At 36.1% G+C, this 23,821-nt stretch overlaps 1 protein-coding gene across 2 annotated transcripts in view; it reads left to right on the forward strand.

Moving 5' to 3' along the window:
- The window catches only part of ROCK1 (Rho associated coiled-coil containing protein kinase 1), a 90,227-nt gene that overhangs the window by 54,482 nt on the left and 11,924 nt on the right, over window positions 1-23,821 (forward strand). For both annotated transcript variants that reach the window (XM_059836198.1, XM_059836199.1), the window contains exons 17-28: window positions 2,638-2,744; window positions 3,869-4,019; window positions 4,935-5,095; window positions 5,941-6,125; window positions 6,800-6,869; window positions 8,289-8,383; window positions 10,226-10,391; window positions 11,829-11,922; window positions 13,384-13,472; window positions 13,803-13,991; window positions 14,504-14,669; window positions 20,675-20,745. In XM_059836198.1, coding sequence (XP_059692181.1) covers window positions 2,638-2,744; window positions 3,869-4,019; window positions 4,935-5,095; window positions 5,941-6,125; window positions 6,800-6,869; window positions 8,289-8,383; window positions 10,226-10,391; window positions 11,829-11,922; window positions 13,384-13,472; window positions 13,803-13,991; window positions 14,504-14,669; window positions 20,675-20,745 — 1,544 coding nt within the window. The remainder of the gene's footprint in view (window positions 1-2,637; window positions 2,745-3,868; window positions 4,020-4,934; window positions 5,096-5,940; window positions 6,126-6,799; window positions 6,870-8,288; window positions 8,384-10,225; window positions 10,392-11,828; window positions 11,923-13,383; window positions 13,473-13,802; window positions 13,992-14,503; window positions 14,670-20,674; window positions 20,746-23,821) is intronic.

Raw genomic sequence — 23,821 nt, forward strand, 5'->3', positions numbered from 1 at the left:
TGTTGTTAAATTGTATTTGGTTTTTTATGATGCTTCTACATTACTTCATAAGCAAGATGAAAAGCATAGGAAGGGATGCTGATGTGGAATCCCTTTTTTCAGGATGCTTGGAACTTTTTACCATTTGTACTTCTGATTCCTCATACTAGAAACTATTCAGATACATTAGTTCATGACTGTGCCTATGCTAATAAATCCTGCCTCTTAATTTGTCATTTTAAACCATCTGTCTGCAGTAATGAAAATTATTTTCCATGAGGCACTATCTTTTGTTGAGGACTTTTGGGTGGTTTTGGGATTGTTTTATTAAGGTAAATGTAAACTTAGCACAAAAAAGGACTATCAAGAATCAAGTTGCCTGTTTACTGTGTTTCAAATGGAGTAAATCAATTTCAGCTGAATGATTTTAAAGTTCCTCTGAAATGACTGAGTGTAGTTTGATCCAGTCTGTTGTTAATTGCAAGCAGGAGGTACAAATGGCATGAGAAGACTATTCTGTGCGCTTCAAAATGTGGTTTTGACCACATCAACTCAGCAGCCTGCAGAAAAAGGATCTCTTTCTGAAGGGTGTAGGGTTAAGGTGCTTTGCTGGTATATACCCAAATAGCTTTATATAATTCAAAAACTCATACAACTGGTTTTAAAAGCACATTTAAAATGAATGAGAAAAGCCTAAGATTTAAGAAGCCTTTCTCCTCTTCCATCTCAGTTTCTTGCTTAAGCAGACTACTGTAGACAGATGTATTTGAATCGACAGGTGTATTTTTGTATACTGTATTTAAGGTATTAAGTGTAATATAGAGTAATCAAAAATATTTCTCTATTTATTTTAAAGGAGTTAATGCAAATTCTTCAGTTTAGAAATGTATACTACTACTTTAGCTTATATATATGTATACACACTCACACTATTACTTTGGCATACGCATATATATACACACACTACTACTACTAAGGCTTTGGGGGAGACCTTATTGTGGCTTTTTGATACTTAATGGGGGCTTATAAGAAAGATGGAGAGAGACTTCTTGCCAGGGCCTGTAGTGACAGGACAAGGGGCAACAGTTTGAAACTGAAAGAAGGTGGATTTACATTAGATATAGGGAAGAAATTTCTTATAGTGAGGGTGTGGTGAGACACTGGAACAGGTTGCCCAGAGAAGTTTTGGTTGCCCCATCCCTGGAAGTGTTCAAAGTCAGGTTGGATGGGGCTTTGAGCAACCTGATCTTAGTGGAAGATGTCCCTGCCCATGGCAGAGGGGTTGGACTAGATGGTCTTTAAAGGTCCTTTCCAACCCAACCCATTCTGTGATTCTACGTCGTATTTAGTATAAACTTCTGATGCCACACTGGGTCTTGTGGTATATGCTGTGGGGGACGGAGAATAGTTCCTCTATCCATGGCAGAGCACTTGAGTCACAGTTCGGTGAATATATATTGTATTAGTACCTGTAGATCCATTTGAGACTGACTTCCTGCATAATGTGCCTTATCACAGAATCACTATGGTTGGAAAAGACCTGTAAGATCATAAAGTCCAACCATCAACCAACACCACCATGCCCACTAAACCATGTCCCACAATGCCTTGTCCACATGTTCCTTGAACACCTCCAGTGATGGTGATTCCACCACTTCCCTGGGCAGCTTATTCCAGTGTCTTACCACTCTCTCAGTAAAGAAATTTTTTCCTAACATCCAACCTGAACCTCCCCTGGTGCAACTTGAGGCCTTTTCCTCTTGTCCTGTTGCTAGTCACTTGGGAGAAGAGACCAACACCCACCTCTCTGCAACCCCCTTTCAGGTAATTGTAGAGAGCGATGAGGTCTCCCCTGAGCCTCCTCTTCTGCAGACTGAACAACCCCAGTTCCCTCAGCTGCTCCTCATCAGACTTGTGCTCCAGACCCCTCACCAGCTTCATCGCCCTTCTCTGGACACGCTCCAGCACCTCAATGTCCTTCTTGTAGTGAGGGGCCCAAACCTGAACACAGTATTCAAGGTGTGGCCTCACCAGTGCCGAGTAGAGGGGCATGATCACCTCCCTACTCCTGCTGGCCACACTATTTCTGATACAGGCCAGGATGCCGTTGGCCTTCTTGGCCACCTGGGCACACTGCTGGCTCATATTCAGCTGGCTGTCAACCAGCACCCCCAGGTCCTTTTCTGCCGGGCAGCTTTCCAGCCACTCTTCCCCAAGCCTGTAGCGTTTTATGAGGTTGTTGTGTCCCAAGTGCAGGACTTGGCACTTGGCCTTGTTGAACCTCATACAATTGGCCTGGGCCCATCGATCCAGCCTGTCCAAACATCAATGTATTAGTGGAGTTAACATCAGAAAAGGTGCTTGTTGCATAGCACAGCAGAACTTGGATTAATAGAAGAAATTTTGCATATGAGATGTTGGGAGTGATAGAAGGCAGGTACCAAGTTTTGCATGTGATTGGTTTTTGTGAATTGTTACTAATGGCATGCATAAAGAGTGGCTGAACAGATCAGTTTCCTTCACAATGTATGGCCTTTGCATATCTGAAAAATTTGAAGGTGTAAATATTTTAGGGGCCCAGAAATCAATAAAGATTGAAAAGCCTGTTGATCTAAGTCAAGTAACTAATATTGAATGACATTTCATTTCTTATGGCAGTTCGGATTACAACTTTACAAGAAGAAATGAAAAACGTTAAAAACAATCTTGAAAGAGTGGAAGCGGAAAGAAAACAAGCACAAGATATGCTTAATCATTCAGAAAAGGTATGGTAAAATGATGTTGAGGCTAATGTTCTTCGTCAGCTTTTGGCTGTATTTTCAAATAGTATTTATTGATGTTACTAAGTCCTGTGTTCTTGATATAAATCAGTCTTGTCTTAAAATGATTAACTAAATAGTGCTGATTTACAAACTCATCAGGATAGTCTCACAAGTCCTCGGGTTGTTCTTGTAGCTTTGGGCATAAAATTCATGTTTGTTATTCACTGTCACTGATTCAAGGATCCAACCCTTCTGCCAGTAGCAAGTAATTTGTTCTGCCTGCCTAACTATCACTGCAGAGACTTGCCTCCTGAAAATCTGTGAACTGAACTTCTTAAAACCTGAAATTTAAATTTCTGCTTTTACTGGATTTTAATTTGGCTGGATCAGTGCCAGACTTCTAAAACAGTTCAGCTCCGAAGTTGATCAAAATTTTTTCCTTCCTTCCTAAAGAATGGTAGCAGCCTGTTGCCCTAACATCTCTGATCCCCACCCCAAGACAGAGAAACAAGTAAAGAAGAGTAAAAGGAAATCTTGCACCCTTCTTCCAGATAGGCTACCTAGTTAGCTCTATGTTTTGAGGTCAGGTAAAGACTTGCTGTGATGTGTGGTCTATCCAAATAAACCAGAGAGATATGACTGCCTGTGAAGGAAGGTGTAAGCAGTTACTGTTCTCATTTGGTGTTATGTGAAGCAGCGATCCAAAGGTCCTGTCTCTCAAAGGTCTTCTCCAGTGCTTGTTTCATGAATTACTGTTAATGGCTGGCAATCCCAACAATGAAATAACAGAATTCCCTGCAGGTAACAACAATTCACATTGCTCTGTGCTCTAGTGTTCTCGGTGGATTAGTTGTATGTTACCAGTTTAGGTGATTAGTAATTATTCAAACTGAGAAGTTTCCATTATCTTTTGAATTTATAGACTACTGAAAAAAGTTAATGAAGTTTTCTCCAGAGCACCGAGTACAGTTTTTGTCTGTTACCATTCTTGATTTAGCATGGAAAATAACATTGATAATTTCTTCATAACAAAAAGTTAACACTAAAAAAGGGAGGAAAGGAAATGTGATTCCCTCCGATGTTACAGAAATATTATAGAAATTTGGTAACTTTTTTCTTATCTTTAGGAAAAGAATAATTTAGAGATAGATTTGAACTACAAACTGAAATCATTACAAGACCGATTAGAACAGGAAGTAAATGAACACAAAGTGACTAAAGCTCGGTTAACTGACAAACATCAGTCAATAGAGGAGGCAAGATCAGTTGCAATGTGTGGTAAGTGTTTCTTGCAAGTTTCAGGTAAATACATAGTAACAGGTATTTTGATTATGATATCTTAAAACACATTCTCTTATAATGTAGTACTCTTCTACAAGTGTTTAATCCCAGTATAAAGAAAATGCATATCAAAATTTTAAAACATGCATAATGAAAAATACATTTTCAAAATTGTTTTCTCTAACATGGTACTTGTACCATAAAAATTGTATTGTTTCTTAATGTTTTGAATGTCTTATTGTGTTTGCAATTCAAAGCTTTCTTTGGCTTATAAAATGCTATTGAATCTTGAAATTCTGGCTAATGCTAAATGGAATTGAAACAATGCATTATCAAGACATGTCTTGGAGCATTCATTCCTGTGTAACTGCATTTAAAATATTGGTGTTGTATTAGGCTTGTCTGAAGTGTTGAAGTTTCTTTTGTAGGTACATATCCATGAATCAGAGATGTGTCTTGATATCTTAATTGAATACATCAGGTTTTCTTTGTGAAGGTCATTGGTACCTGCATGTGTAGTTTGTAACTTTTCAGAAAACTAACATGAATGGTAGCATTTCTTTTCTTTCCCTCTGCTATCCATTCATGGAAATGAAACTTCGCCTTTTATTTCATAACGATTACTTCAAGAATCTGTATTTTTTTATTTCTTTCACTATTTAGCTTTCAGTTGTCATGATAATATTCCAATGCTTTAATGCAAATTGGAATTATATTTCTTTTTTGGTGTTTGGTGTAATAATGCTAGGAAGTTTTTACTCAGTAATCAGTCCATCTAACAGCAGAAGAGCTTAAATAGCTGAACAAAAGGGTCTGAAAAATACTAGGATACTTAAGACTGTGTTTACAAAAGCATTCTTGCAGATGCTACATATTCATTTTTGTTGGTTTTCTTTCCTTAATCTTGTTTAGAAATGGAAAAAAAAGTAAAGGAAGAAAGGGCAGCAAGAGAAAAGGCAGAAAATCGAATAGTTCAAGCTGAAAAACAGTGTTCCATGCTGGACTTTGACCTGAAGCAATCTCAGCAGAAACTGGAACACCTTCTTGAGCAAAAGGAAAGACTGGAAGATGAAGTAAGGAAAATGTTCTTCACTAAAAATTTTCTATGTAAATAAGAAATTATAATTACATTGAGAAACAGAAAATTACATTCACTTACACTGAGCTCTTTGTATAATACACCTCTCAGAACTGAAGACAGTTGCTGGCCTAAATGGTGTTTCCACTTGTTTCTTAGCTCTTGGATGCCTTACGTATTTGAGCCCTTAATTTAATATAATGCAATTTTTTCTGTTTCCTTTTCTTTTTTTAAAGGAAAAACTTGCTTGTGAATTTGACTGTGTAGTCTGATTGGTTTGCAGTTCTGAGTTTATGTTCTCCAGAAAAGCATTTGTTCGAGGAAATGCAATTAGAATATTGAGCGTGAAAACTAGGTACTAAGAATTATAGTTTCATCATTACTTTTTCTTTACAGGACACTGGGAATGAAGGTTATAACACCTTTCTTAGGGTTCATGACTTCTGTAAATTAGTTTTTATATAGCTGGTAAGCTGCAGTTTTTTCTAGGGTGAGAAGTTAAGATCTGAAATCCACAGAGAGATTTGCAGGACCTTTCAGAAGACAATTTAGGTTTCTTCCAATGTTGCCTTTAAGATAAGGTAAAACACATCTGGGACTTTGGAATAAGCTAAGTATGGGGAAGTTTTATCATCATGCAGTGTCATATCAGTACGTTCTGTAAGGGCAGCAGCTTTCTATAAGATTGTTGCAGTGAGGTGTTGGGAGATTTAGGAATATTTTTACACATTGTACAATGTGTAGCATCTAGGCAATGCTGCTTGACATAAAATAATCCTTTCAACCACATGCAATTCGTTGTTCAGCAAATGCTCCTAAATTGAAATATTTCTCATCCAGGTAAAGAATCTAACACTTCAGCTAGAACAAGAGACGAATAAGCGAATAATGGCACAGAATGAATTAAAGGTGCAAGCTTTTGAAGCAGATAACTTGAAGGGTTCTGAGAAGCAGCTGAAACAGGAAATCAATACATTATTGGAAGCAAAGAGATTACTGGAATTTGAGTTGGCTCAACTTGCGAAGTAAGGAAAAACCTGAAGTAAAATGGAAAAAGTTCCTTAATTATACATGCACTGCTTTGCCTGTTCCTATTAGTGAAAAAAGTTCTCTGGTGCATAGGCATTTTTTCCTAAACTAAAAGAATATTATTAGCTGCATGTTATGATTTCTGTATGTAGCATTCAGTGTTGGAATATTTTTGTTATGAGCTATGATGCAGAACAATTCTTGGCTCATCGTTCTATGTCAAGGCATATATGCCACTTTTATTTGAGAGACTTCATTGTGGATTGACTGTGATACTACTTATTAAATTATATGGCACTTCTAGTTTTACTACATGGGAGTCAATAGCTTTTTTCCCTTTAACTACCTGATTCTTTTTCTTAACGTTTCTTAAGCTGACTGAAGACATTTTTTTCATTAATTAGGCTTCTATCATATCTTCCTTCAGATGACTTAACATTTCTCCATTTAGAGTACTACTTCTAAATTACATACTGAAACGATCATCAGGGTAGAATAAAGAATGTAATTAAATCAGAATTTTAGGATACAGCAAACTATTGGTCTTTGTGAAATAATATGTGTGCAACTGTAAGATCTTTGTAGGATGCTGTTCTGGTTAGAAATAGTCTGTCGTCGTCATTTGTTAGTAGCTGAGTTTTTACATGATTTCTTTTTTATTCCTTCAAAGACAGTACAGAGGAAATGAAGGTCAAATGCGTGAGCTTCAGGATCAGCTTGAAGCTGAGCAGTATTTTTCGGTAAGACTTGCAAAGAATTTTGAGTGCTACATTTTGACATTAAATCATTGAACAGTGACTAGTTTGACATATTAAAATTTTTTAAATGTAAATAACAACCTGGCATAAATCAGCAATTCACAAAATCCTGCTTGAAATACAACCAATGAACAAAAATTAGAGAACATTAGATAGTCTATCTAATATGTTGCTTTGTAGTTGTTTGTCAAATCTTATATATTACATTGAGTAACTCTATCTGAATTATTCATCACAGTAGTTCCTATCTTGAGGTTGGAAAAGAGATATTTTTCTGACATAATTGCAAACATTGTAGAGAGTTCAAAATCTCCATACTTACTGGAATATATTCCATGGTAGTGATCTACCGTAAGTATATTTAAGAACCATAGGTCCAATAGCATTCTGCATGTATTCCTCATCCTTCTAAAAAGATACTTTCTCTGCACCTGAGTCCCTGAAGAGCTTTATTTAGTACTCCAGGTAGCCAAAATGTGTATTTCATAGATTTAGGTTGATCTGTTTCATTTCTGTGAAAAGAAACAATAACATGGGATGCTTTATATAATGCCTGAACTTCAAATACATTTGTGAATATGAACAGTTGCATTTCACTTTGGGAAGTACTTCTTAAATGTGGTTCTTCCTTGGAGGGGCAATAAAAATTTTTGTGTATATTAAACTACATATGATTGTAATTTCATTATGTGTTACAGATTTTTGTGCACTTCTCCATAACACACTGCTAGTAAGACGATCCGGAGTATTGTGTTTCATTCTCAGTTTTCTCTTTTTTCACTAGAATGTAACTTAAATGAGACATTTGTAATTCAGTCTGAATATTTAGCAAAATACTTTACTGTGGAAGATAAAATTTTAACTTTCAGAATTACTGGTGCTGTTAATAACAATGTAGTAATTAAGAACAGAAGTCATTTGTGTAAACCAGACCTCTGTTGAATCAGTTATTAAAGAAAAAGTCAGTCTGTACACCAAAAAACTTACAGTCTAAGAGAAAATATACATGGATACAAACAGAATATAACAGGTGGAAGCATAGGATGGTGTTAGGCTTGTTTGACTAACATTGAGACAGTGATGGTACACTTCTCCTGTTGTCTCCAAGAGACCTGCTCAGCTGTGTTCTAGTGCCTTCCTTCCCTTTTGTCAGCAGATGTGTTTGTACAACTATGTAGGAAACCAGACTAGAAAATTGAAAACTAACCTGGTCACATCAGTTCCCTACATAAGGGAAACTGGAAAGGAGCGTCTTGGACAGGGAGGAAGGAGGAAATTACATTCAAGGCAGTACTGGCATGTGTTGAGGTTTGACAGATTCAAACCAACCACTACCAAAACAATGAAGAATTTCACTGTGGAATTTGAATAATGATTCTTTTTTTATGCTTTCTTTTACAGACACTTTACAAAACTCAGGTTAAGGAACTGAAAGAGGAAATTGATGACAAGAATAAAGAAACTCAAAGAAAAATGCAGGAATTGCAAAATGAAAAGTATGCCCATTGTGTTTCTCAGACATGTTTTTCCATATAGTATGGTCGCACTCATGAAGATTTTGAATCACATTTAAAATGTTTAATTCCTTCAGAAAAAGACAGGTCTCAAATGTTCCATAACACCTTGTAAGATGGCAAATACACAGGATGTTGTTATTGCTGACTCACAAAGCCAAATATGGTTATTCATATTTGCTTTGGACTTGAAATGTCTGGAAGAATGATGACTTCTGAGAATTTAGGAAGATGCAAAATTTTGAAAAAAAACATTACAATAGGTGGTAATCATCTTGCTTGTGTTAAAACTTTTTATTTGATTATATTATCCTGATAATTACTTGGTATATTTCTATAGCCAATAAAATAATTTGAGAAAAAAATAATGAAAATACTTCAGTTCTAAGTTTAGTATACTTCTGATTACAGCAAAACCAGTTAATCCAGCAATGATCAATTGTGACGTACTAAGTTAGCAAATAAGGAAAGAAGTTTAAGCTTGTTTTTCCAATTTATCAATTTATTTAATATATATTTATTCTGAAGGAGGCTGTAGCCTTATGTATGAAGCAGAGTTCCTTCTAAAGTCTGGGTCTCTTGTTCTACTTGAGCATCAGCATTGCAAAACAATCTAAAGGGAGGAGGTTATGTACAGTGTTCATGATGCATTTCGGTGGGCTAAGAAAGGGAGAAAGAAAAGATACTGGGCTAATAAATACGACGTAGGAGGAAAAAACTTGTCTATGCAAACTTGTTCAGGAGTAGTCTCCAACTTGAAAAAAGGAGGGAGGGGAAGGAAGGAAGGAGAGACTTCCTTTAGTCATCTTGTGGCTTTTTCTTTTTCTCTTTTCTTATTTTTATAGATTCCTTTTGTTCTGTTCCCTCACTGTTCTCCACAATCTTCTGTTCATCCTAAACATTTTTCACCTGTATACAACTATGAGAATTGTGACAAACTGAGTGTACTTCAACAGTTACCTTTTTACAGTAGAGGCCCATATCTACTGCAGATGTATCAAAGCAGTGGACTCCATAGCAATATGTATTTCATTGAATAAATCTCTTTATTTTGAAGTGCAGGAAGGGCATCTGTCATGAGCTCGTACTGTAGTAATGTATTGTCACTTCTAACTCAGCATGCTGTGGACTGTGTCACATGTTGCTCGGTACATCTGACTCGTGAGTGCTAGACTGGCCACTGTGCTTTATGTGGGTTTCTTTGCAGGCAAATGTATAGGAGCTCTGCTTGTAGTCCAAGCCAGAGCAACAAAGTTTGGCTTGTATGCTGAATACATTAGAAGCTGTGTATGTATTAATGAGATACTGCACCTAAGTTACTGCCCCCTGAGTCTCAAGCTGTAGATAGAATTTGCAAGCTTTTCTGCAAAAGCTTGCATAGGCAGAGAATTACTGTATGTTTTCAGACACTTTATGAAATTTTCCTTATTGTTTGAACAGTCTGGAGCACACATCTTCATGAGCAGTAATCTTGTGTGAAAAAGTGGTTAATACTGATAGGGCTAAGTACCTTTTGATGGACCACACTGTACCTGCAATTTTGTTTTCTTTTTTATTCCTCAAGGGCAGGAGAATTTGACAGCTGGTTTCCTAAGGGTTGGTGTTTCATGGATGATTGAAATTTTAATTGAATTATAGTGAGCTTGCTGCGGTAGCTTGTGTGGACCATCAAAAGATGCAAGTGCACAGAGTGTGGTTTTGTAAATCTTGTTTTTAAGAAACTAAGATAATGACAGCTGAATAGTATAATTCGGGTTTGCCAGTCTTCCTGAAAATTCGGAATGTTTTGCATAGGAGAACAAAATCTTCATGTCCTTTTTACAGAGAAACGCTCACTACCCAGTTGGATTTAGCTGAAACCAAAGCTGAGTCAGAACGATTGGCACGAGCACTCCTTGAAGAACAGTATTTTGAACTGAGTCAGGAAAGCAAAAAAGCAGCATCAAGACACAGGCAAGAAATGACTGATAAAGACAGCATCATAAGAAGGGTAAGTTATATAAGAATATATACATTCTCCAGTTGAAACAGAAATTTATCTTTTTATTTTAATTTATAAAGTCTTGTTGTGGTCATAAGTGATAACTATTTAAGTATCTGAGTTTTGAACTCAGTTGGAACCTTAAATATTTAAACCTCTCTTATTGCAAAATTAATCTTTTAAAAAAAAAAAACAACCTCGAAGTCTTGAGTTTCTTCCCACTGGTAATCTGTTGGGGGGGGGGGGGGGGGGGACCCAAAAAACAAACAAACCCCAAACTGCTACTTTTTACTGTAGCTCTTGAGTATCAGGTTGATAAATGTCTTAACTGAGGAGTTTGCTATATATATGGCTTGCTACTTGATAGTTTTTTAATTATTTTTTCCCATTTAGCATCAGATTTTCTTAAGAATCCTGGGGGTGTAAAACTTCGGTAAAACTCTAGGCCGAGCTGAACTTGGATCAATTGCTCAAAGCTTTCTGTTAGTGCTACCATGGATATTACATCTCTGTGTAAAGATAGCGCAAATAGTGTTTGTTACATGTGTTTTCTTTTATAAGCTTGAAATCTCCAGAATGCTACCATTTCTTAAGAAGTATTTAGAAGACTGTCTCTCTGTGGCATTGAAGGAATACCTTCTTGCCAATATGTTTGCTGGTTTCAAATATTCTGATAATTTTGTCAGACAGCTCAATGCACAATGATATATGTAGGCTTCAAACAAAACCTTTTTTCAGGAATGCAGTTATGTCTGGTTTTTAATATGTATTTGCTAAGTGGTTAGCAAAGTGATCCTGACTGTGTCTTCTGGCAGCTAACATATTCAAAGTTTAATGGTTTTCCTTTCCTTTTTTTTTGCAAACCTATGTACATATTTACCTATGTATACTTTGACTTAGACCAAATTTACTTTTATTTTTGTGATGATTTATACCTGGTTTTCATGATATATGACAATTATTTAGCAGCAGATTCCATGAATCTACTCTAGCCTTGAATGCTAGCGTTTTATCATCTATCAGCTGCTTTTTCTCTGGATTCAGGGGATCAGGCCTCTAGGTACTGCTTCTGCCAAAGTACCACAAATTAATTGAAAATTGCCACATTCAATAACTGACAATCTAATTTTGCTTAAGTTGAGTTTGCAGTCTTGTCAGATCTGCAAAGATCATTAAAAAAAAAAAATCATTTAAAAAAAAAGAATTCTTTCTGGGACCGGTGTATTTTGAGCCTTCTGGTAAATCAAGGCAGCTTAAAAGAAAATTACCATTTCTTAAAAATTCAGGTTTGAAAAGTAAGTGGATTTTTTTATATATATAATCTGAGGAAGGCATTCCAAGTAAATGGCTGTTACACATTTAAGCATATTTAAAATAATAGTATATTAGATATTTTTAGAATTTATGACAAGTTCTTTATTTTAAAATGTGTTTGCTTTCATTTAGCTGGAAGAAACTAATAACACGTTAACCAAAGATGTTGATTTAATAACAAAGGAAAATTCAGAAATCAGTGAAAAAATTAAGAAACAGGAGGAAGGTATGTCATGTTTGAAGTTTTAATTCAGCTGTTATGAAGCACAATTGAATTTGAAGCATATGTGGCAAAATGGAAATGCTCTTTGTCTTCCCTATTATTTTGGGCTTGATGAAAAATAAAATAAGTCATTGTTTTCACGTTGAAAATATATCTTCCATGTAAATTGCCCCTCTTTCTACTGTATTGCTTCCATTTCCATGCACTGCCTTTTATTGTTGAAAATGATTAAAACCTCAGCTGTAGCAGGTAGGAAAAAGTGAGTTTCTGCTCACAGTCCCTCCTCACTTTTTAAAACAAGTTAGCACTAAGTTCCTTCAGGCATAGTCAGGAATGCCTGTCCAGTACAGCTCATCCAAATACTGTCTGTCTAACTGCCTTCTGCCAGCTATGCCCTTGTGTGCATGAAAGTTATTAAGGAAAAGTATTTTACTCGTTTCATATTGCATACAATGTATTTATTAGTTTTTGTTTCTATCTCCAGTATTTACAGTAAAGCAGTATCAGTATTTCAACTTCTTTAAGATCTCACTTAGATTCAGAATCTAAGTTGTGATCTCGTGCATGTCAGTGGATTGGCGTTTTATTTACATACATTCTGATTATATGGGGAGTTACCTTATTATTCAGTTTACTCCCATGGTTTTGCATTTGAGCAAGCTTTATAAAATTGAATGCATGCTTTAATATCTGTTGACTATGAGACTAAAGGCCTTATCAGTTGTGTTGCTAGTGTTGTTGCAAACACTACGTAGGCATACAAAAATATTTTCCCTTAGTTCTGCATTTCTATAATAGCAGGGATTGGGTGAGCAAGCAGTTTGCATTATTTTTTAGTTTATGGAGTTTGTTACTTTTAAGTACTTGAAAATTATTCTTTAACTGTTTTTAGTTTTGGTGAAGAAATCCTTATCAGTGAAATGCATACTTCTAGAAACCTTGGGAACAAATCAGCAGACTGGAGGTGTGATAGAAAGATTGGTAGAATTGAGTAACTGGTGTGTGAGAGGGGTGGTGGGAATGTAATGGAGTCATTCCTTGTTTAATGAAAGCCTTTTTCCCCATGTTCTCTTTATAGCTGATTTGAGAATTTGTACTGAATGTGAGTCAGTCATATCAGTCTTATTCTGTGTGGATACTGACTTAATTTTTGGTACTGCAGGCTACTTTTGGTAGCGCAAACATGAAGGAAGCGAGGCAACAAACTAGTCATCACCAGGAAACAAAAATACATATGTTGGCTTTAGTACTTAATTTGGTGCCTTTCTGATATATCCTTCTGGTAATTTTTTGTCATTACAGTAGCATTAAAATGGTAACCTTTATTATTGCAGACTGTGTTTTGCACATTAAATGACACAACAGGAAAATGGGGGGGGGGAATTATGCAATTGTAGAAGTGATTAAGCTTAGAAATATTTACCTTGTCCTAAAATATCTCAAAGTTGAATATTATTTTAACAGAAAACAAAATGAAAAAAGAGGAAGAAATCAATAATATTAGAATGCATTATGAGAAGAGCATTAACACTGAAAGAACTCTGAAGACACAGGTATGACTTCTTATGCAATTTAATAACAATAATTACTTTGCATATCAGATATTTTCAGTTTGCTTTTTGTGCAGCTAACTCTTAGTTACTTTGAGATTAAGTTTATATTAACCATGATGTATAATATGCATTATTGATATTTACAGTCGAAAGAATAAGTTTTGATATTGTGTACTTTTCAGTATTACCTCTGTCATGAGTAAGGGCCATTTATGTTGGTGAAGATTTTTTTTTTGATCGAATCCTGTAACTAGAGGAACTTTGAAGTTTTGTATGAAACATACTTGCATATATAATTTTTCTTACTGGTTTTCCTTTTTCTCTTAACAGGCTGTCAACAAACTGGCTGAGATAATGAATCGGAAAGATTTTAAAATAGACAGAAAGAAAGCTAACATGCAAGATTTGAGGAAGAAAGAGAAGGAAAACCGAAAGCTCCAATTAGAGCTTAATCAAGAAAAAGAGAAATTCAATCAGATGGTAGTGAAATACCAAAAGGAGCTCAATGAAATGCAAGCGGTAAAATAATCTTCATTTTTTTTGTCACATCGTGGAATTCTCTCCACAGGAAAAACGTGTAGCTCCTAGTCTACTTGAAAAAACAAGCTCTGTTTCAGACGTTCTAGGCTACAGAATTTAGTGAGACAGAGAACAGTGTGCAGCTGTGCTTGTTCTCATTCATTTCCCCTTTCTAAATTCTTAACTGTGGAAGTTACTGATACATTATGAAGACCAAAAAACAGAATACTATGTAGCATACTGTTTACGCAGCTTATTTCACTGGTAGTTGGTCTCCTTTTCACAACAAATTGTAATCTAATAGATTAATCTCTGTTTTGTACTTGAATGCATTGCTGGATCTTTGATATTTAACTTTTTTCCAAGGCTGGACAAACACTTCTATAATAACTTATGCTAATGCTATCGAAAGTACCTAGAGATACTAAAAAAAGTAATAAGTTTTGTTTTGAGAATAGTTTGCTGCCATATTTTTGGTATGACAGTAACTATGCATGTGTATATAAATACAGCAACTGGCAGAAGAATCTACATACAGGAATGAGCTCCAGATGCAGCTGGATAGTAAAGAGAGTGACATAGAACAACTACGAAGGAAGATTTTGGACCTGCAGCAAGGAATGGATTCTACCAGTGTTGCTAGTCTCCAGCCAGATGAAACAGATGGAAATCTTGCAGGTAAGAGAAAAGCATATTTGAATTACTTGATTTCGTGCATACACGTAATTTTGGAATGTATTGTTTCAAACAAGTTACTACCTTTTAAAATCTTCCGGCTGTCTCTTTCTATATCACATCTCCACTTTTTTTTGGTTTTTATTTCATAGCTTAGCTGCTTATATTCAAGTCTTGATTTCTTCTCATCACTCCTCCCACTGTATGGCTTGGCATTAGCATAATTTTTATCCACTTCCATGAAAAGAGTATCTTTACATCTGTTGCTGTTTGAATATGGTGAATACAACAGGCAGTGTCCAGTGAATAGAATACAGGGCCAGCACTTCTACAACATCATGACTGTATTTTATATCTTGAATGCAAAATTGCCTTGATCTTGTCTGTTCTTACAGTCACGTAGCACCTTTGTGACAAGTGGCAATTATTGCCACTTGAAAAAATAATTACAGGAATTTCCATAATGCATTTATGGTTGTATGGCACTCCGATTTAGCAGATTAAAATAAAAACAAACAATACAGTGTAGTTAGCCATTTCCATGTAGTGTCAGTTCCAGGCACTATATTTGGAGACCCATTGTTACAATGGTTAGTGATTCCCCCCTCCCCAATATTTGAAAACTGTAATCAGTTAGTACTTTCACGTGAACCACTTCTGTATCTCTAGATACAGGAAAGAACATTTAGTGGTAGTAAGTTGTGCTTAACAATTTTCATATGTTGGAGCTAGGTTTATTTTTTGTACAGTTAAGCAATTTTTATAATTTATCATGAAATTCTTAAATGCTTGTCTTACATACTTGTCTTACAGCTTTACAGTCCGATTTTTATTGCAGAAAAATATATTCAAACATACAAAAATAGAACACTATTTTGGGTATTTTAAGACCTCAGTGGATGAGTAATCAGATAAAAGTAAATAGAATTATTTTAGGTGTCTCTCTTCCTGTTAATGCACTTCATGCTGCTCACATTGCCGCATTCTAGAGTTTTTCCAGGGGTCTTAGAGTGATTGAGATTTCGGGTAGGTTACGAGGCTTAGTATATGTCTTTATATAGTTATTCCTTTCTGTATCTATTTTTGTGTCCTGTCTTCCCCTAGTATATTTTTAGATATTTGTTTTTAATGAATATTTAAATGAGTTCTCTTCTACAATAGATTTTTATTCAGATAATGGTATAGTCTTTTCTTCACAACTTCCATTCTGTCCAAGAAGCCTTTTGCATTCTGAAGTTTGTGTAAAACTCTCAGGCAATTGCCATCTTGTAAAGTAAATACCTATTTTACTTCTTTCAAAAACATCATCTGGGCCAAACGTCCATCAAAACTCGGTATTGGGAATTCTTCGAGCTATTAGATTGGTGAAGGAACATTTTTTTCTTATCTGTCACCTGCTAGGAACTCCCTCTGGTATTTCTGAACTGTCTGTACTTCTCAGGAGTTTTTCTTTTAGATATTAATTCCCAGTGTATTCCATTTAACTGGGGTAAAAAAGAAATCAGAGGGGTTTTACTCATTACATTGGTTTTTTTTCTCCCTTCAAATTTGTATTTGGAATCAAGCTTTATGTTTGATAGTGTCTCCTAAATGAAGAACACTGTAGTTTGTAATTTTTTTAATTGAAAATTTCTGAACTCCTGTAAATTGAGATCTTGTTTTTCTAGAAGAAAACAGACTAGATTTATTCTACGTAAAAGGGTAGTTTTGAACTTCCTCACTTTCCTTCTCAGCCATTTTCAGCATAATGGCTGTTGTGTATTACACTGAAAACACCCAATGCCTCTATCTGGGCATAGGCACCTTCCCTGTTTTCTTCTTAAGGGCAATGTCAATATGTATGTCAATATGACCCTGTTGTCTCTTAGATCTTGGAAAGACTATAGGAATAAGCTCTTTCTTTTTATGCCTTATTAAGGTACATTATTTTCAGTTTTACCTCTGGAGACCAGTGTAGTCAGGCTTCTGGCTGTCTGACCTGCCACTTCAATTTTGGGGCAGAAATTTCAGTATGTGCAAGATCTTTTCAAGTCAGCAGTAGCTTTTCCATTATTATAACATCACAATTACTGGAAGTTCTTGTGGTCTTCGTCTTCTATACTCATGACCCCGCTAACTATTTCTTTTTACTAGCCTTTCATTTCTGTTGTCTTTTTTGCCCTTTTCTCTACACATGCCTCTGATTTTTACTGCAGTTGCGCTGCTGGTGTTAGTGTCATACAGGTAGGACTTACCTAGATTTAGATCATGTCCCTACATGCTGCTTTTTTTTGAGTGAGGCTCTGTGTTGATCAGGATCTGAATAAGAAGCAATTTAGGTAATTAAAAGAGATTAGGTGACATTAGTATAGTCAGATTTCACACATTTGTCAAAAAGCCAAGTAGAGGGCAGAGGAGGTGTGCATTAGTATTACAAGGAGGAAAAAAAAAGCCAGTCCTCAAAGTAGAAATACCCCATGCCACAGAAGAGGAAATTATCCAGTGCATAGTTATTTTTCTGCAAACCAGGTAATTAGTTTTCAAAACAGAAGGTGGCACACCACAGCAGTTCATTTGCTACAATTTAGTTGTATGAAGTTGTTTGTCTTCAACTGTGTACTAAGTTCCCATCACTTCTCTAGCGCAAACATAGGCATTCCTTCAGAGCACCTTGAATAGCATCTTGTTTAATAAGAGGTGGATCTGATGACTAGTCAATAGGATTCTCTAGCTGATGCATCTGTTCTTAAGGCAAAGATGTTCCTTGAAAATATTTAAGGCAAATAAATGGTAGAATTACTAAATCGTAATTACAGTATGATTTATTCAGTTTCAGTCACAGTAAAAACATCACCAGGGAAAAAATGAAAACACAAAACAATGTAAACATGTACAAAAGAATGATTCCATGGTCTCAATTCTGGTGATGGGCTGTCTCTGGTTTAATTGAGAAAACTTGGTAAGAAATGGTGTGATAGTAATGTTGGTGGCATTCCAGAGACACCCCTGGCTCTCAGGCATTTTCCACTGTCCTTCTGCATGGCAGAGAGGTTCAGGCTATAGGGTAGTGTCTTGTCTAATCAGGGAGCTTAGGTTACTAGCCACCAGAGAGGCTACAAGAGTAGAATTCATTATTTACAGGAAGAGCATCTTGTAAAATTTTGGGGTTGGAAGACTTTGCACTCTTTGAATAAACTCAAGGTAATACTAAAATTAGTTACTAATACTCAGAAAAAGTTAAGGAAAAAAAAAATCTGGATTTGGAGGTAGATACAGAGAAGTCACATGGTAACACACCTTATAGCTGCATCTTACTTGGAGGTGGTTTCTGTCTGCCATTGAGCTAACTACCCCCTCAAGTTCTGGTAGCTCCTAGGGCAACTTACGCTGCTCCCAAGGTAGGGATTGGCTCGTTTAGACAACCCAGGCTATTCTCAGGCTTTTACTTCACCAGATGGGAAGGATCATGACTTGGAGGAAGGTTTTCCTTGTATCCAGTTCTAGGCATTTTTTTGTAACTCTCACTCCTGATTATAGATTCAGATAGCAGCTCATGTCTCAGTTGATGTCTCTAATGTTAATAGAGAGTCCTTGCTGAAAGAGCTGAAAAATTTGCTTTTTAATGATGCCTTTGGAATTCTTCTTCCTCCTGGCTGGATTTAGGAAGTCTTAATACTTACATGATTGTAAACAGAATTCTTCTTTGTCAAGACAAAACATAATCAGGAACTTAAAGGCTTTTTTCCTAATTGTTACAGGGCACTTAACCTGTTGTGAATTAATTATTTTCATCTGATTGGCAAGATAATTTAAGCAATTGAGCTGTCCTACAGGTTTAACTGTAGCACATAATATTTTACACCGTATGTTGTAAATCATCTTTTACATAAAGATAGGATGGAATAATAAACGTGGACCATTTAAGCCAACAGGTTTTTTTTGGAATATGGGACACAGATATGACTTTCTGAAATAACTGGAAGTAGCCGTCACCTGAATAAACCTCAAAGCAGGATCCAGTCAGCAATCCTTTGAGATCCACATGAAATTATAGTAAGGCAGTCTGAGGAAGGAAAGAATCAAATGGGAAAGGTGGACTGGAAAGAACTAGAAAGGTAGTATCTCCAGGTGTTTGCCTGGAAGAGCCTGAGGAGTAGGAATTCTTGAACACTGGAAAGAGATGCTCTACTTACTGCTCATAAAGGAAGGTGCCTGTATTAGCTCCAAAACAAGAAAGTGTCTCGTAAATCAGTACAGTTGTGGTTGTCTTCTGTGATTTTATTGAAGACTTACTGTTAGAACTCACATTTATCATACTGAATCACAATGAATCCTGGCAATATGAATACTAACCATGAAGATGTTTAGAATGCAAATCCACAATTTAAATTTATATTAATTAAATTTATATTCAGAGATAATTATAAGATCTGTAGCCTTCATGGAATTCTTTTCTCATACTCTACTCAGGTCCAGCTAGGCATCAGATATTTTTGAGGCCTATCCTGGATTTTCTGGATTGGAAATATGAAGTATTAATTCTGGGATTCTTTCCAAAATACAGGGAAGTTGTCAGGCAATAGTTTTGAGCCTATTTTTAAAGATAGGAATGGAAGATTCTTTTTCATAGTCTAGATAGCCCATATTTTCTTAATTACTTAATCAGAACACTCATAAATATTATTCTTCTGGATCAAATATTTGTGAAATGGCCAGATAAGCATTTGCAATTGTGCTAGCTGACTCTGTCAAGGGAAATTAAAATGCACTATAAATATTACTTGAGACAAACCTTTATGGCAAGGTTGGAATGAAGGGGCTCATCTACCCTTTCAAGAGTACATTTGGTTCCAGATGAATGTTAGGTTTGTTGAAAAGGAGTGCATTCAGAAACTGTTATTTTCAACTGCAAGATGTTATTCACAGCTCAGAAATCATCTCTCATGCAAATAGAATTTGCTCACTAAAATAGATTTGTAGTAGACAGGAGGAATGCCTACCGATTTATTTGTAATAGCTCATCCACTTTCTGCTTCCTTTGAAGCCTCTTTCAGAATGTGCTGAAATAGAAGTGAACTTAAAACTACTACTCACACTGTCGCTATAAGCAGCATAGTACCTGGTGCATCTTTTAAAATTTTGATTACTTCATTTTCACATTTACAAACTTACGAGACTTTTTACCGTGTCATTTCAGATTAATGGAATCACGATAGCTTCTCACTGCTATTACCTGGCTTCGTAATTTAAAAAATATCTATCAAAAACCAGTATCAGTTAGCTGGAGTGTTTTTTTTAAATCTATGATTCACATTAGGCAGAATGCTAATTTTCTTGTGATGCTTCTGTGTATCACTGAATTATTTCAGTAGTTTCATGGTAGGAAAATACATTATTACACTACTCTTTGGAAAATTGTCCACTGAAAATTTGAATAAAATGCTTGTCTCTTATTCTTTATATCTAGTTGATTCTTCCTGCATTCCTTATTTATTTATCTCCTATGCTTATCTTCTGTGAGTAATGGGACATCCGTGTAGCTTTGCTTGCTCTTGTGCGCTCTCATTTTTTTGTTTCCTGTGGAAAATGTGGATCTGGTTTGGTTTTACTTGCTGCATCTTCCTGCTGAATATTTTCATATAGCCCCTCTGAATGTTAAATTATGTTTATATTGAAAATCTCTTAATCATCCCCTGTTTAAGCTGTAACACATTTTCAAACCAAAGTCTTTCCTGCCTGGCTCTTTGCAAACTATTTACATACGGTGTTAGATGTTGGCATCATGGAAAACAGCTTCACTTTATTTTGCAGTAACTATATCATCAAGTGTTAGCTTGTGATGAAGCATGAAGTAAATGCTTATATCTTCATTTTATTTAGCTGTGCTTTTTATTCTGCTTTGCTGAATAGGTAATTGCCTATTACTGCATGTAGCACATCTTCCTTTCTAGTAATAGTTTGCTTTTGTGCTATTCTGCTTTATTATTATAAATACATAAAATTATTTAACATGCATTTTTTTAAACCAGAATCAAGACTTGAAGGTTGGCTTTCCATACCAAACAAAGGAAATATAAAGCGGCATGGCTGGAAGAAACAGGTACAAATGGATTTTTTTTTTCTTCAACTCCCTTGGAAAGTTTTTTTTAGGCATACGGTGAATTGGTTTTACAGCTCCCATTTAAGAAACAAACAAAATAATTAGAGTAGTTTAGTGTGTATATATTTATTGAAAAGGAAAAAAACCAATAAGAAAATTCAAGCTCAGTATGAAATCTGTAGTTATAATATCATGCAAATTTACGACAGGTGGGTGAGGAAATGCGTTACAATGGGCATCTTGGAACCATTAAAAATCCCATTTCTCCTTTGAGTAAGCTGCTTTATAATCCAGTTACTGAAAAATAAGTTCTTTGTGCAACTTGACAGCAGAGAGTAGGAAATACCACACATGTTCTGAAGGCCGTGGAAGAGTGCATCACACTAACTTGCCACACATGATTTCCAAGGACATTTCTGTCTCCCTTACTTTTAAAATGGTCAGTCCCTCTTGAAAAGAACGGGTTTACTCTCGGAAACTGGACCTCTGTGCTGGAATTCCCACTCTAAACAAAGCAGTATGATTTTGCCTCTGCAGAGGTTATGATCTGGTTCTTTGAAACTTCAGATGTTCAAATTGAGATGCCTAGAAGCTTAGAACCAGTTTCTGATTATGCTTTCTGGCTTTCCAGTTCCCCTCTTTGAACATCCTTTAGTATAGCAAATTGCAAAATTGAACATGGTCACTAGAATTTTATAAATTTTGCAAGCAATTTATATGAAATAGTTCATTTCCCTGCATCTTCCTTACTTATATTCAAAGACCAGTATTGGAAATTATTCAGTTTATTCGTGACACTTTCAACGTAACTTTCTGATTCCTTCTCAGATGTTCCTGTTTACGTTCACATTCTGTAAGTGTTAGAAGTGGTTCCTACAAAATTTAAAGGAGAAGGATTTAATTCCTGTCAAAGCAGCACTGAAGTGTTTGTATTGGTCCTGTAGCTGCTGAACTCCTTCTTTGAAGTATTCAGTTTTTCAGTTGGCTAACATGACCTGCTTTATACAATCTTAAGTGTTTTGAGTTCCAGACCTGCCTATTCATCAGTATCAGATGTTCTTTGTGATGTGTCTGTAAGTTAAAACCACCACCTCTTCTAGCTTGCAGAGAGAAAGTGTTAAGCTCTGCCCTATTTCAACTAATGTCTGCTTAGCGTATTCTCCCAGACCCTCAGATGAGAGGCAATGTGAACAAGTGACATATTGAAAATGCTTGCTTACCACAGTTTGGAACCTGGGGCTTGCTTACAGATACGTCAAATACTTTTCAGTTGGTTTCTGGTCTCTTTGCGTTTCACTTTGTCTCCCTATTAGCAGAACTGCAGGAAATCTACAGGGCAAGGTCAAGAATGTTCTTCGTGCCGTATTTGAGTCAAACGCTGATAGTGTTTGAATGTTCTTCAGGTGTCTCATGAAACACACCTCTTTGTAAATCTGTTCCACAACTTGTTCTGTTTGATACCTAAGGCTGCTTGACTCCTGTTGTTCCAGAATTGATTCTCCAGGTTGTTGTCCGACTTCCGGCAGTGTCCATGAACAGAAGTGACTGTGCCTAGGCACAAGTCACGTAGCTTTATTCTGCTCTGGATCATCTAAAATACTGCATCATTTTCCTGTCAGAGTACTTCCAGCAGCCTCTTCTGGTTGTCTTCTAGAAACGGAGGTTATTCTTGCATCCTCTGATGATTAAAATTTTAAACTTCTGATAAATGCATCTTCTCCTGTGAAAGACTGTATCTGAGCTTCTTTAGGCATGCCCAGTATAAGCATAGTTAGTTCCCTCAAGATATTTAACACAGTTACTCCATTCATACTTTCCTAGCTTGAATAACAGTTCTTGGACTTCGAAGGAATCTGAAGTACAGATGGATGCCTCTGTCATAAAATGAGTCAGGCTGATAAGATTCCTTAAACTAGCTGAGGTTCAAACCAGTGAGACACAGTAGTGAGGGGCCATGTTGACTTACATGTGTATTCTGTTGGCTGAACTGTACTGCATCTGAAACAAGCTGGCTTGCAGTCAGCCTCTTCAGGTGCTTCTGTTCCAAATTCTCCTGCACTTTCAGTTTTGAGGTTGGTGGGAGGTATGCAACCTCAAATATACGCATGCCCAGATTAATTTAAATTAAAGGGAAAGCAACATTGCATTAGCAGTGCAATTGGATTGTTACCAGAGTTGTTACAACTTTAGCTGCTGCGTTTTTGACTCAAATGTCAGTAGCTCTGATGCTTTTGCCCCATTCCCTCAGAGTCATTTAGCTTAAGTTAGAAAGGGGTGAGTGTGGGAAAACTCATTTGAGAAGAAACAGTTGAGTTATACCTCAAGCTACCACTAACATGGGTTAGCCATATTTTTATGTGGAACTTCATTTCATTCCAAGTGGAGATGATAAAAATATCCTTCAAAAACCACTTAAAACAGAACTACTGCCAGAAGATTTTTTTTGTATGTTCACAACAGGATACTGAGGCTGTTGTATGTAACTTTTCTTTTGTGAGGTTAAATACAGTTGGACTTGATAATTTAAATGTCTCTTCCAACCTAAACGATTCTATGATAGTTCTTTCACCAAGACTTGTATACAGTGTGATAACTGAATTCCACTGCAGTCAGAACTTGCACTTGTTATAGTAGTCATCTTAAGGCCTTGCTCTTGTCTGTGAAAGGCAGAGGTGCGTACTTCAAAGACAAAGAAGGCATTAGCTTTCTACTGAGGTAGATCAAAGGAGTTCAAGCACAGACTTTTTTTCTTCAGTGGGGAAAATAGCAAGAGGCTCACACCAGTATAACTTAGTATCTATTCAAGCTGATCAGGCTTTCTATTAAAGAATCCTGACTGAGGGGCTGAAAGCCCTTTTAGTCAGGGGGAAAAACACCCTTTGGCTTTTTTAGATGCATTTCAGTAATTGAGATGTACAACGGTAGCATGCAGCTTGCACAACACATGTTTAAAACACTATTCTATAAACTTGTTAAGGTAACTTTCATATTCAGGTTTTGAGGTCAGGCTTAGTCCTGTGTAATGAGGAGGTTCAACCTCTTCTTGTAGGAGAAGTAAACACCATTTGCTTAAATT

The sequence above is a fragment of the Gavia stellata genome, chromosome 3, assembly GCF_030936135.1.
Source record: "Gavia stellata isolate bGavSte3 chromosome 3, bGavSte3.hap2, whole genome shotgun sequence".
Taxonomy (NCBI): domain Eukaryota; kingdom Metazoa; phylum Chordata; class Aves; order Gaviiformes; family Gaviidae; genus Gavia; species Gavia stellata.